At 40.7% G+C, this 13240-nt stretch overlaps 1 protein-coding gene across 1 annotated transcript in view; it reads right to left on the bottom strand.

Annotated features, from left to right (window-relative positions):
- Window positions 1–8441: 8441 nt before the first annotated feature.
- The window catches only part of LOC145396233 (sodium-coupled monocarboxylate transporter 2-like), a 30625-nt gene continuing 25826 nt past the window's right edge, over window positions 8442–13240 (bottom strand). The window contains exon 4 of the mRNA XM_080269666.1: window positions 8442–8579. Coding sequence (XP_080125792.1) covers window positions 8442–8579 — 138 coding nt within the window. The remainder of the gene's footprint in view (window positions 8580–13240) is intronic.

The following is a 13240-nucleotide window of genomic DNA, read 5'->3' as shown; positions in this document are numbered from 1 at the left end:
CGGAGTTGAAGTAGGAGGACAAGGAGCTGAGGAGGGAGTAAAATAGTATAAGAACGTACAGTTAGAAATAAAATTCCACTTAATATTTCGTCTCCTTTGCTATTCACTTTCCTGGCTCATATTCTTATGCTGATTGTGGCTCCCCCCCCTCCCCCACACACAGACAATTCTCTAAGATGGATTAAATTCTTTTTCTTTCCACAGACGGTTTTGTTTGGCATGATTTATCAAAGAGGAAAATGGCTTACACGGGTGAAGAGAATGCAGTGGAACAGAAGAGGAAAGTCTGTCGCTAACTGTACACTTGTGATCCATTGTTTCTAACCATCCTCCTATCGTAATCCTAGGCTAAAAAGATGCCACAGGGAGGTGTGCTGACGGAATGAACGTTTCTTATCGGTAGTTACATTTTTTTTTTTATGGACTGCACATTGCAAATGGCTCACCGGGCAGTCTAGCCAAGATTCGAACTACCGCTGAACTACTGTACTCCCAATATGTATTTTATATTCACTCACCACAGTGAGGGGATACAACTGGATAATTCTGTTCAGCTATGAAGAAACTTTTTAAAGGGAATGAGTTCAATACTACTTGCATTAACCCCTTCTACATGGAAGGCCTTTCCAAAGGTTAATGAAAGGGACACAAGTGCAGCCAAAACTTTAAGTCATTACATACACGGCACTAACGTTGCAAAACAGGGCTTTGTTCTGTCTCAAACTATGGCTATGATTATCCTTCACCAAAGAGAAGGACTGAAGGGCATATAGAAACTATTGTTCACTTGTACACAGCCAGCCAAATAATAGTCATAATTCATTGTCATTTTCCATCCTAAAATAATGGATCAAGAGCTTTAAATCATTGTACTGATATTCCACTTCACTCACCTTATACTAATTTTCATCAAGACAATTGTTAAATAATTCTGACATCAACTCGAGGTTCTATTCACTCGGGTTTGTTCAGAATTTGCCCTACTTGCCCTCAAAAAGCACATGAAGTTCATTTGAAAATGGCATCTTGAAAAGAGTGGCTACAGAAGTACTAGGGAAAAATAAGATATCTTAGTGAAGCACTTAACCCCTTGTACCAGAAACCTTTTTTTTAATGTATTTTAGTTGCCTTTTTGTAATATTATAAGTGTAACAAAGAATTTGTTTATTCAATTGTTTTATCTTGATATACTTAGTTTTCCACGCTGATTCTAATGGTGTATGTTTTGTATGTCTATCTCAAGGTTTTCGTCAACAATTGGCAATTGTTACTTCCAGTCTTGTTACCGCACGCTGATGTAATGGCTGACGTATCGCTTACCACGTCACATACACACACACACACACACACACACACACACACACACACACACACACACACACACACCATGTACTGTGGTGAGACTGAAATGATCTAATGCAAGGGTTCTTAACCTGGGGTCCGTGAAGGTCAGAATTATTATAAATTATTGAGAACACACACACACACACACACACACACACACACACCATCTGCGTCCATGCAGATGTTACTGATAAGACCATTATTGCATCATGCAACGTGGAACGAGTCACATCATTCGGTGAGCTAGTCTCACATTGCTAGTCTGGCTGGTCGACGTGTTTTTGAGCTGTTCCTAAAGGTGTTTCTAGTGATGAGAATGACCAGTAGACGTTCTTGCAGGCTGTCAGGCGATACATTTTGTTATGTATGTGGAGAATATATTGGACCGAAGATTATCAAACAAAAAATCCACCTTGATACAAAATTTGCTAGTGCATACAAAGCATATTTTGGCGTGGCAATGGGTGATCAATATAAGGATTGGGCTCTGCATTACACTGCTGGTAGCTGTCGTTTTGTGCCTGAAGCTTAGCCATGAGGAGCGAGAAAAAAGATGCCTTTCACAGTTCCGAGAGTGTGGCGAGAGCCTTTGAATCACCTCGACGATTGTTATTTTTGCTTGGTTGATATAAGTGGTGCAAAGAGCATTAAGGGCAAAAAGAACACAGTATATCCAAATTTGCCTTCTTTGATCTCTCCTGTGCCTCACAATAATGAGCTGGCGATTCCTGTCCCTCCTGTGGACACGCAAGTTGTCTCTGACCACGAGGATATCGCCGATGATGGAGGGGAAAGTGATGATGAATCGTTTGATGGAGAATGTTCCGGAGACACTGCACAATTTCCCAGTCAGCAAGAACTAGATGATTGGGCCGAGATTTAGGACTCACCTAATCCAATGCTGAGCTGCTGGCGTCATGTCTACAGTAAGTGAATGGAACTTGTTGGATCCCAGCTGCAAGTTGAGTAACAGGAATCGCCACGAAAAGTTTGCATTCTTCTTCAAATTTTATAAAAAAAACCTCGTTGTGTTATTGTTTTGATGTTTGGGGTTTGTTCCAAGCCATGGAAGTGGATTACAAGGCCTCAGAATGGCGACTTTTCGTAGACAGGTCCGTGAAGAGCCTAAAAGCTGTACTTCTGCGTAACGGCAATGAACTCCCATTAATTCCAGTTGCACATTCTGTGCAAATGAAAGAAGGCAATGAGAATGTGAAGACTTGTCTGACAAAGATCAAGTACTCAGATCACAATTGGCTGGTATGTGGGGAATTCAAAATGATTTCATTCCTACTTTGAATGCATGTCGGTAATACGAAGTAATGTTTTTCATGCTTGTGGAACAGCCGGAGCGATGCAGAACATTACGTGAGGAAAGACTGGGCTCTCAGAGAGAGTCTCAAACCAGGCTCGTGCAACGTTCTGTGAGCTTCACTGATCTCCAGTGAGAAGGTATTACTACTGCCACTACACATAAAATTTGGTCTTGTGAAACATTTCGTGAAAGCCATCGACAAGGATGGTGATGCGTCAGTCAATGTTTCCCAAGTTGTGTGTGGCAAAAGTGACAGCTGGCATATTCACTGGGCTGCAAGTTCAAAGGATGCTTGCAAGTCGTGAACTCCAGGGTAAAATGACCGATAATGAAAAGCGCACTTGGAATGGAGGGGTTGTGGAAGGTTTTCTTGGCAACCACAGGAGACCAGATTCCGCACATTTCGTTGATGACCTGATCGGCGCATTCCACAGGCTTGGATGCAGAGTGTCAATCAAATTGCACTATCTGCATTCCCATCTTGCTTTCTTCAAAAGCAACTTGGGTACAGTCAGCGAGTAGCATGGCGAACGGTTCCACCAGGACATTCTGTTGATGGAAACCAGGTACCAGGGCAGGTGGAACGAGGTGATGATGGGCGATTAAGTTTGGGATTATTGAACGATTGTCATCACAGCTACAAATGAAAGTCAAGATCAAAACTGCATTTCTAGATACTATGTGCCCTGCATTCCTTGTGATGTTACTGTTTGCTCATTTTCTAGTTATAATCATGATATACACCCGACAATATCTAATTTTTTGACATTCTCAATATTTTCGAAATGGTAACAAGTTGCAGTTCCTGCTCTTGTATGATACATCACTCCTGTAACTTTAGATTTACACAAAAACAAATAGCATATACGGAATCCACGCATTGACATTGATCAGAAAAAGCGTAAAAATCAACATAAACAAAAAATTGGTTTAAGTTTGTTACACAGTGTTATCCTTTCATGCTGCATGACTTAAATATAAATTTCAGTTAATTTCTATTAGGTAGCAGACACTGTAAAGCTACGAGTAAATTTAATCGTGTGGAAGAAAAGCAATATTGAAAAAAGTAAATCTCCAAGATGCATATTTTACACTCACCTGGGGACAACAGTAAGGACAGGTAACACAAAGGAGCCATGCATGAGTAAGACAATGTTAATAGATTTTATCGTCTGAAGTGCCTAATTCCCTCTCTCCCCTCCTTTTTTGTTGTAGTTGTTGTTTATCTTCCTCCTAAAAACGTATGCACCGCGGGAGAGACTAGTCAAACTGAAGGAGTTAGATACTGATTAAATGACCTCTCATTGCTAACCTTTCGTTCCAAGCTAAGTACACAGGTGCAGTGACAGCAAGAACTGGATAAATTATACATTGTGCCCTTAGGCTGAAAACTTTATGGAGGATGATGGAATGACAATCACGCGCACATAAAAGTGTCTCACACCAAGAGCTACGTTAGTTGCGCTGCGAACAGTTATGTTTACAACGTATATGATGCATCTCAGCTTACTGAGTGGAGTAATTCACACCAGAACCTTTGCTATGTGGCGCATTTAGTGTAGCTGTTGGCGTGATTTACCTCACTAAGTAAGGACAGTACTCTAAGTGGCATTAGATATATTAAAACTCCTCTTCCTTTATGATTTATTTTGCAATTTTCACCTTAATATCCTCGTGTATGTTGCTGATGTTAAGCGATGTAAATAACATAATTATATAAATAGTATACAAGAGAATGTTTAGGTGCGAAACACATAATAAATGAAGAGGTGCTACGAACCCACTTACATGGAACAAAGTTGGGATCTGCAAAGGCCAGTTTAGACACCCACCTGAGGACAGCACTGGTGACAGCGGCCACAAACACTCCAGGGACGCCAGGCACCTGACGCAGCTTGTCTATCACCAGGTAAGGCAGGATCTGGCCCAATATTTAGCAAGGGTTTTATTGTATACTACTCAAGGTCGCCTATTACAACTTTCCTCCTGTACACTTTACCTTCTATTGATACGTTAATATATTATAAAAGATAAGAGTCAGGTGTAACAGCAATAATAAATCCGCAAGAAAATAATGTTAAGAAAACATTGGATCCTGCCTAAAATACGACCCCCAGCAGAACAGACATACAGAGTTAGTAAATGAGCTGAGCAGACATACATAAATTTTAAACACATCCTCAAGTATCATGCTTTATCCACCACTCAAAGTGGAAAAACACCAAAAAATTGTATAACTTATTTTGGATACGCACATGACTTTTTTTTTTTTTTTCTTACAAGCAACATCTTTGCCAAGGCACCTTGTGAACTCATTGCGCTAAAAGCACTCACAGGCAATACCTGCGAAAAGAATATCTGAAAGCTGTCTATAAGCATCTCTTTTAAACTACATTGAATGTAGCTAACACAAGGTGAGACAACTTTATACATAGAGACGGATAAGTTACATAAAACACAAAAAAGTCTTACGGATGTGAAGAAGATACACTAACACCAAGAAAATATCACTTTCATTCAGAAACAGAAATTTCTAACACAGGATTATACAGACACAAAAGGCACACAGTCTCTTGTTTTCAGCAGCCATTTGGCTGCTCTACATCTACTTCAGACTCCTCTCTCGCTTGTATCACACCACTGCATGCCTCAGTCTCATCCTTGGTCTCACGCATCCCCGCTCCCCCTCCACCTTACTCATATATATCCCCCATTGGAGCCCAGTGTCCTCAGTATTGGACAGAACTGGGAATTTTCAAACTTTAATAAAGTAGGGAGCCCCCGGGTATGGACCTATGAGCTTCGGGACTATGAGCCGATAGGCGGAGGGTGGTACGCTTAGTACCCTCACAGTGCAATGCCTCCCCCAGCAACTCTGGGATCCAGTGGGTTAATGACTGGCAAATCTATCAGTCGTTTTAACCCATTGGAGCCCAGTGTCCTCAGTACTGGACAGAACTGGGAATTTTCAAACCCAAATAAAGAAGGGAACCCCTGGGTAGGGACCTATGAGCTTCGCGGCTATGAGCCGATAGGCGTAGGGCGGTACGCTTAGTACCCTCCCAGTGCAATGCCTCGCCCAGCAACTATGGGATCCAATGGGATATTCTTCCAGATACTATCTGTCTGTCTAATGCCAGACGCCATAATACCGTTAAGGGTTGCCAGAAACAGTTGTCCACCATGTTGCTCTGTCCCCCTTCATTTCATTGCCCTGCTCCCAGCTCACACACCTCTCTCTCATATACAGCTCCACTTCATCCCTCCATCTCATCCTCGGCCTCCTTCTACCCCTCCCCTCTCCACCTCATTCACATACAGTCTCCTTATTAGTCTCTCGCTCCCCATCGTCTCTACATGTCCAAACCACCTTAGTGTACTAGTATTTCTCCTAATGTATTCTATCACATCCTCATTCACACCACAACGCTCCTTCACTTCCTCATTTGTCAGAGTCTCCATGTAAGTCCACATGCTTCCCTCAAATAACTCATTTCCAGTGCTCTCACTCTTGACTTGTGCCCTTCCAACAAGGTTCAAGCTTTGCTTTCATACGTTAGAGTTGGTATAATAATACTGTCATGCAGCGAATTTCTTACTTCCATGCTCACTTCCCTGCCCCTTATTCCTTTAAAAGAACCGGGAACTTATTTTCATTGTTGTACCCGTTCAGGCTCTTCATCCTCCAAACTTGCATCCTAACTCATCACACTATCCCAGTACTTAAATGCAATCACATATATTATTTCCTCATCATCGAGCCTCACTGTACATTCAGTTACTTCATTTCTCTCGAAAACCATAACTTTAACTTTACTCATTCCTACATTCACCTTTAAACTTCGTATCCTAAACACTGTTACACTCTCATTCACCAACCCTTCCAGTTCCCCTTCGTCTTCACTTTAGTATCATCTGCAAGCAACAGTACAGGGAGTTTCCAAAAGCTACCCAAGATACACCTGTCGAATAAATAAATAATTAAACAAGAGGGCATTCAGTGAAGCGCATCACTCAGACGAGCAACGGAAGTTCCAAGCCGCTGTTCGTATTGGGTTAGGTTTTCTTACCAGTGATTAAGGTTCGACAATTTAGTTTTTTTCCTGATCCAGAATCTATAATACGATCCAGATCAGTTCCATAAGTTAACTGACTGTTCCCTGGGACATAGGCTATCTGCCAACCAAATTTGGTCCAAATGTCTCTTTTAGTTTTGGGTAACCCTGCTAACAGACAAGCAAACAAACAAACAAACGGGCGAAAACATACTCTTCTTCTCCGAGAGAATAGAAAGCGACGAGCAAGTATGGTGAGCATCTTCGGCCCCTTTACTACACCAATATTTAATATATTATTCATAGCACAGGACAGTGAAAGAAAAGCATTGCAACATGACTCGTTACATTTGTCCACTAGTTCTTGGTCATTTGCCATGGCTTTCAGCGCTGTTATTATATGATTTAGCTTGCGGCTTGACAACTTTTCAAAATACGAGACAAGTGCAGTGTCGGTTTTCTATACCTGTCTGAAAGCCGTTTCTGATCTTCCGATTTTTTTGCAGTTTCACAAATGTTCCGTCTCCCATGAATAAAGTCCATTGCATCACCTGTGACCTCCATAGAGGATTCGGTTGATCCCAATATGGGAATAGTGAATAAAATGACTGACCGGAAAAAAAGAAAAAACAAAAAAAAAAAAAGAAGAAGGACTTGAGACTGCTGTGCGGGATTATTTAGCTTCCTTTGTAACTCACCGCAATTTACTAATCTGCTATTTTGAAGAAAAAAAAAAGATTGTCTCATGGATAAAATGTGTTGCAAGCTGTATGATGATCCACATACTCATCGTTACTAGTGGTGTGAAAGGAATAATTAACAGAGGATTCCTGGTATTCGAAGGTTTATATTGTGTGCTCTGGTCGATGATTGATCTTTGCAAGCCATATTCTGTCCCCTGCTGGTATAATGTGATCCACTAGGCTGTCTGGAGGAGAATAGTGCTGTGATGGCCTTGTTTATGGGAAGCTCAATAGATGGGAAATCGCAAGAAAACAGTTATCACAAACCGCAATTGGATGAACAAAGGCAACCAACGCTGCATATTTCGCATATTTTTGAAAAACTGTCTGGAAGCACGCTTAACCATAAATTGGAAGTGCTGAAAAACAAAGCTGAAAGATAAAGTACTCTTTAGTAAATCAAACTGTAATAGTTTTATTTCATATTCTTTCTGAACAATACACTGCATGTTATGTCCGTGTACAGGATGGCATTGTTTATCATACTGACCACATTAATGATCTATTTTCTTTCTTTGTAGTAGGCGTAGAATTTCAGAATTATAAAACATGAGAATAGCACAGATAAAGCCGTTCGGTACGAGAGGCGTTTCCTAGGTTAAAATTTTTAGTGATAATTGCCATCATATCGAGTGTTTCTCGTGAGCTGAATAATATTACCAGTTAGTAGAAAAAGTACCATACAAAAATGGTCCCTATGTTGAAGGAATTAAACAGAGGCAAGTTGTGCTGGCTCTATGAGTGAAGATAAAAATATGAATCTGCAACCTCAGGCATAACTTTGTTATTGTATTCTAACTGACTAAAGTGATTTTAACACCTCTTTCTTACAGAATTATTTAGCAAATTACACATCGGTAGCCTTCTCTAGATTATTAATGAGGGTTATACAGTATCTACATTTGAGTGAGATGAACAGAACACAATTGGATATTAAGATCTAATGGGGAAAAGTAGTTGCTAATGTGATCTTTGTTGGAACTTTCATTCTTTTCCCCTTCTAGCAGCAGCAGCAGCGGCATCGGCGGCGGCGACGGCGGCAGCGGCAGTGGAAGCAGCAGCAGCAGCAGCCAGTATCAACACGTTCAATCGAATGGTTTCCAAGCTTGGGTCCATGGTCTCCTGGAGGACCACGGTGCATTTTCAAGAGGCATGGGTTAACTTTAAGTAGCTGAGGCCACTGACGATAGAAGTTTATAGTATTTTCAAGAGTCTTTATTTGTGACAATTTTTTTTTTTTTTTCTGCCACCCGTCTTTTGCAGAGTGTACCTTGAGGCAATAAAAGATGAAAACGTCAAACACAAAAGCGATTACCATACACTGCAAGGTAAAGGAAAGATTGCCAGTTTGGCTTTAGCAAAGTGGCTCATTGAATTTTTTTTTCAGTCATCTTTACCTTTCTCTTCAAAACTTTTTTTTTTTTTTTTATCAGATTAGTTTAAGCAACTGCCATAAAAAGCATAACGCATGCAGTGGATATTTATAAACTTCTTATGTCTCAACCACTGATTCCCCACTTTCTAGCATCAATGCAGTTTCAACCGCGCCACTAAGTTTTCAGTTCACTTATAAGGTGTTTATTTTGGTGCATTTATTTATTTTTTTTTTTTTTAGCACTCGAAGAGTAATAATCTCAAACCCACTGTGCTCATTAGAGTGATGCTGCTTTGTTTGCTTTTTTTAATTGATTATATAGATAGGGGCCACAAAATTACGTTCATAATGCCGAGGGTGGCCAACAGATGTATTTATTTGGTGAAGCGGAACCACAACGAAAAAGTTTGGGAACCACCGACTGATCATTTAACTTATATTGCAGTACATATAGTACAATATGCAGTAGTAATGGTAGCAGCAATATCATTATTATTATTATTATTATTTGTAGTAGTAGTAATGGTAGTAGTGGTAGCAGTAGTAGAAGTGATGGTAGTAGTAGTAGTAGTAGTAGTCGTGGTGGTGGTGGTAGTAGTAGTAGTAGTGGTAATAGTAGTAATATTATTATGATGATGATGATCTCAACTATGAGAGCATCTGTGGGTGTGTGTGTGGGTGTGTGTGACGGTTTCATATCCTTAATCAGTTATGGAGAAATAAATGAAAGGATAAAAGAAATATATACGGAAACACTAGTATTTTTTGGAATTTTATATAAAAACAGAAAACAAAATTATATCAACAAATCGCTATGATGAAAGCGATTATTATAATTTTGAAATAGTATCATACCCAAATTCGTCGGGAAACAAACCTAGAGTTCCAGGTGTATATGTGTTCCAATTGCTACGGGTCACAGAAACAAGTACAAATTTGGAAGACTTTAGTACAAGAATCCCACAGATCATAAGAAAATTATTCAGTAAAGGATTTTCAAAACAGAATTACGCAAGACATTAAAGAAAGCGTATCATCGTCACTATAACTCCTTCAAACACCTGCAACGAGAAATACACTGTCTTACACGAGAAATATTTGACACTGCCACGGATACAATAGTATCCAATGGCCGTCGACGAGCACGAGCACATAATGCTCACAGGATTCCCCCCCCCCCTGGCTCTGTAACAGCTTAAAATCGACTATAAAAAACAATTATACCTGCCAATCTGGACCCAACTGGATGCGACTCCATCGACCATAACAACAACAAACTATTCCTCTCACTTACAACAACCAATTATCCCTACAAGTTAAGATTCAACTGGTTATGACGTAATCGACTATGACAGCAACAACTATTCCTACCAAACCGAACTCCACTGGATGTGGCATATATGTCCTTCTTTTCATTATGTGAGTGTATGTTTACCGAAATAAACAGTTTTTATCCGATTACAATCACACTTGATGGAAGGGTTTGGATTGAGAGTCGGCCAATGAATGTACCCATTGAATTTTTAGAAACATAGGTCAAAATCACAGCACTCGGCAAAATCTGACTAATCGAAATGAACTTAAATAGTTTTTATCTGATTTTGACTAAACATCGGGGATGGACTGAAGAACGGCATGAATAAAGAAATTAAGTTTTGAGAACAGTCAACCATGGGTAAAGATAACAGGATATGATAAAATTTTTACCTATGTCTCTATGTGTGAGCAAAATATATAAAACTGTTATGATCATATTTGGATGAAACGTAGTGGATTTTGAGAATCCCCTAACAGACTGTCCTTTTGTAGATGAGGACAATAGATCAAAGATCAAAGACCTATATCAAGTTTAACTTAACAGTATATTTATGTCTTCTGATATCTACGCTACAAAGTTTTCTAGCAGGGTTGACAAGAAGACAAAAATACGAGGTTTCGATCTTGAGAACGAATCAAAGGTCAAAGTCACAGAGAAAGGTCAAATGACAAAGTTAAAGGGCAAGGTCAACTCAAACAGTATTGATCTCATTTGGATGTAACCCGGTGGAAACGTTAAGGGTTAGTCGAGAACAGAGGACTTCAAGTTTGAGGGCAATCAGTGAAAAGTTCAGTTCAGATGGCGAGGTCAAAGTTGGACTCATGTGTCGTGAATAAATAAAATAAATATTAGATAAATGGGTCAGTATATAATTCATATGGGAAGATCAGTTTTAACAGTCTTTAACCCCAGTAAACTAAACAGTGATTAAGTATTCACTCGAAGACAAGGGTAATTAGATTTGATTTCTGAGAATAATCTATCAACGATCAAGGTCACTGGGAAAAACTGAAACTGAAAATCACTAAAGAATGTTACCTCAAACAGTTTTGATGAGATGTGAAGGAAACTTGGTGGTTGGGTTAGGCACTGGATCTCCAATTATGAGTCGTAGGTTGCAAGAGGAATTTTGATGGGTTGTGGAAATATAGAATTTGCCTAATGCTTTCACTGCATATTCTTTGCCTAATTCTACCTATCTATCTATAGCCCGACGCCCTTATCCGGCAAAGGGTGGCCGCAGACAAAACGCCTCCAAGTCGCTGTCACCCACCATTTGACTACCCTCCCCCCAGCTCACCCGCCATCCCTCATATACCTCTCAACTCCATCCCTCCACCTCATCCTCGGTCTACCCCTCCCTCTCTCTCCCTCCACCTTACCTACATACACTCTTAGTCAGTCTTTCATTCTCCATTCTCTCCACATGTCCAAACCACCTCAGTGTATTTCTCCTAATCTTCTCAACCACATCCACATCCACCCTACAACGTTCCTTCACTTCTTCATTCGTCAACCTGTCCCTCCAAGTCACTCCACATCCTCCTCTCAAGTAACTCATTTCCACTGCTCTCACTCTTGACTTGTTCCCCTCTTGCAAGGTCCACGCCTCGCTTCCATACGTCAGGGTAGGGATCACAATACTATCATCCAGTGACTTCTTAACTTCCATACTCACCTCCCTATTTCTCTTCACTACTTTCAGTGTACCAACAACCTTCCTTCCCTGCTGTACCCTTTCACGCACTTCATCCCCCAAAGTTCCATCCTTACTCATCACACTACCCAAGTACTTGAACGCACTCACACTCTCCATATCCTCACCTAATTAATATTATAATTATCATTCTAGTTCATCCTGCGACCTCCTTGTGACTGCACATCCTAGTGAACTGCTGCTCCGCCCAACCTCACTAAGTTGGAACCTACCCAATGCTTTCCTTGTCCCTACTGCTTTAGGGAGTACATAAGGATATCCTGCTGAAGGAAGACGATATGTTTAAGTGCTGCCTACTGTGTAATTAAAGACTACGCTCAGTTTAGTGATTAAAAGTAACAATGAGGCTATTACCATGTTCAGTGAAAGAAAGAAAGGGTGGGAAGATGAGACTGGCCAAGTCAGCACAAAGGCAGTTTACGTTGAGCATGTGGGAGCCGAGGTGCTGGGCTAGGCTGACAACTTAGAGACAAGGATGGTTAAGGCAGAGACCTGGCTATAAGACTGTGATGGCTTCCAAGTAGTTAGGCAAGGATACAAGGCTAAGGTGGATTGCCAACAGTAACAGGAGTGTAACTGATAGGAATTAGCTTCCAAAGTTTGGAAGCTAAAGTGCAAGAAGAGCCTAACATCACACTCCTAGGTGATTCATTGATAGACATCAGAAGTTTTGTACAAAATGTTCCGCGAGGAAACATTTTTTGCTGTCCTGGGGGTTGGATGCAGGACGAGTTCAAGAGAGTTGACGACTTAGCAACACCTCAGAAGATTCAGTCTTTGTTGCTGTGGCAGGAACTAATAATGTAGCTTCAGGCAAGTCAGCAGAGATACTCAGGAAGTACAGGGACCTTATCTGGAAGTTGGGACCTTATCTGGAAGTTCAGAAAGTACTTATCTGTGAGCTACTCCACAGGTTTGATACTGAATCTGTTATTCTTAGTATGATGACTGGAGTCAACAGTAGGTTAGAGGGTCTGAGTAGGAAAGACGGTGTATTGTTTGTTGATGTATGATACAACTTTAGCCATGAGAGGAGAGGCGGCCTTCGTCTAAACAGGGTAGTGAATGCTAGGTGAAAAAGGTAGTTCTAGAGGAGTTATCCTTGCTTTTAATAGTGATAATGATGCAAATAGTGAGGCAGTTAATGGCTCCCTTGGTCCTACTACAGGAAGGTAGGTGAGGTGATATCAGATCACAAGTCGCCTCATATAGATCTGACTTCACCTCGGGTATAGACAGAGTGTCAGGGGATTTCTGAGGAGGGGAGGCATGTCGCGTCAGTGAACTGTAGCAGTGTTGTAGTTTCTATTGAGGATGTGAACCATTAAACAGGGCCAAATGCAGTGTGTCTCACAACGCTTCTGGAACCTGCT

This window comes from Coenobita brevimanus, chromosome 35, assembly GCF_032717465.1.
Source record: "Coenobita brevimanus isolate Jiangsu-jjx chromosome 35, ASM3271746v2, whole genome shotgun sequence".
In the NCBI taxonomy this organism is placed as follows: Eukaryota; Metazoa; Arthropoda; class Malacostraca; order Decapoda; family Coenobitidae; genus Coenobita; species Coenobita brevimanus.
The sequence above is the reverse complement of the archived record's forward strand: the minus strand, read 5'-3'. Positions and strand labels throughout refer to the sequence as shown.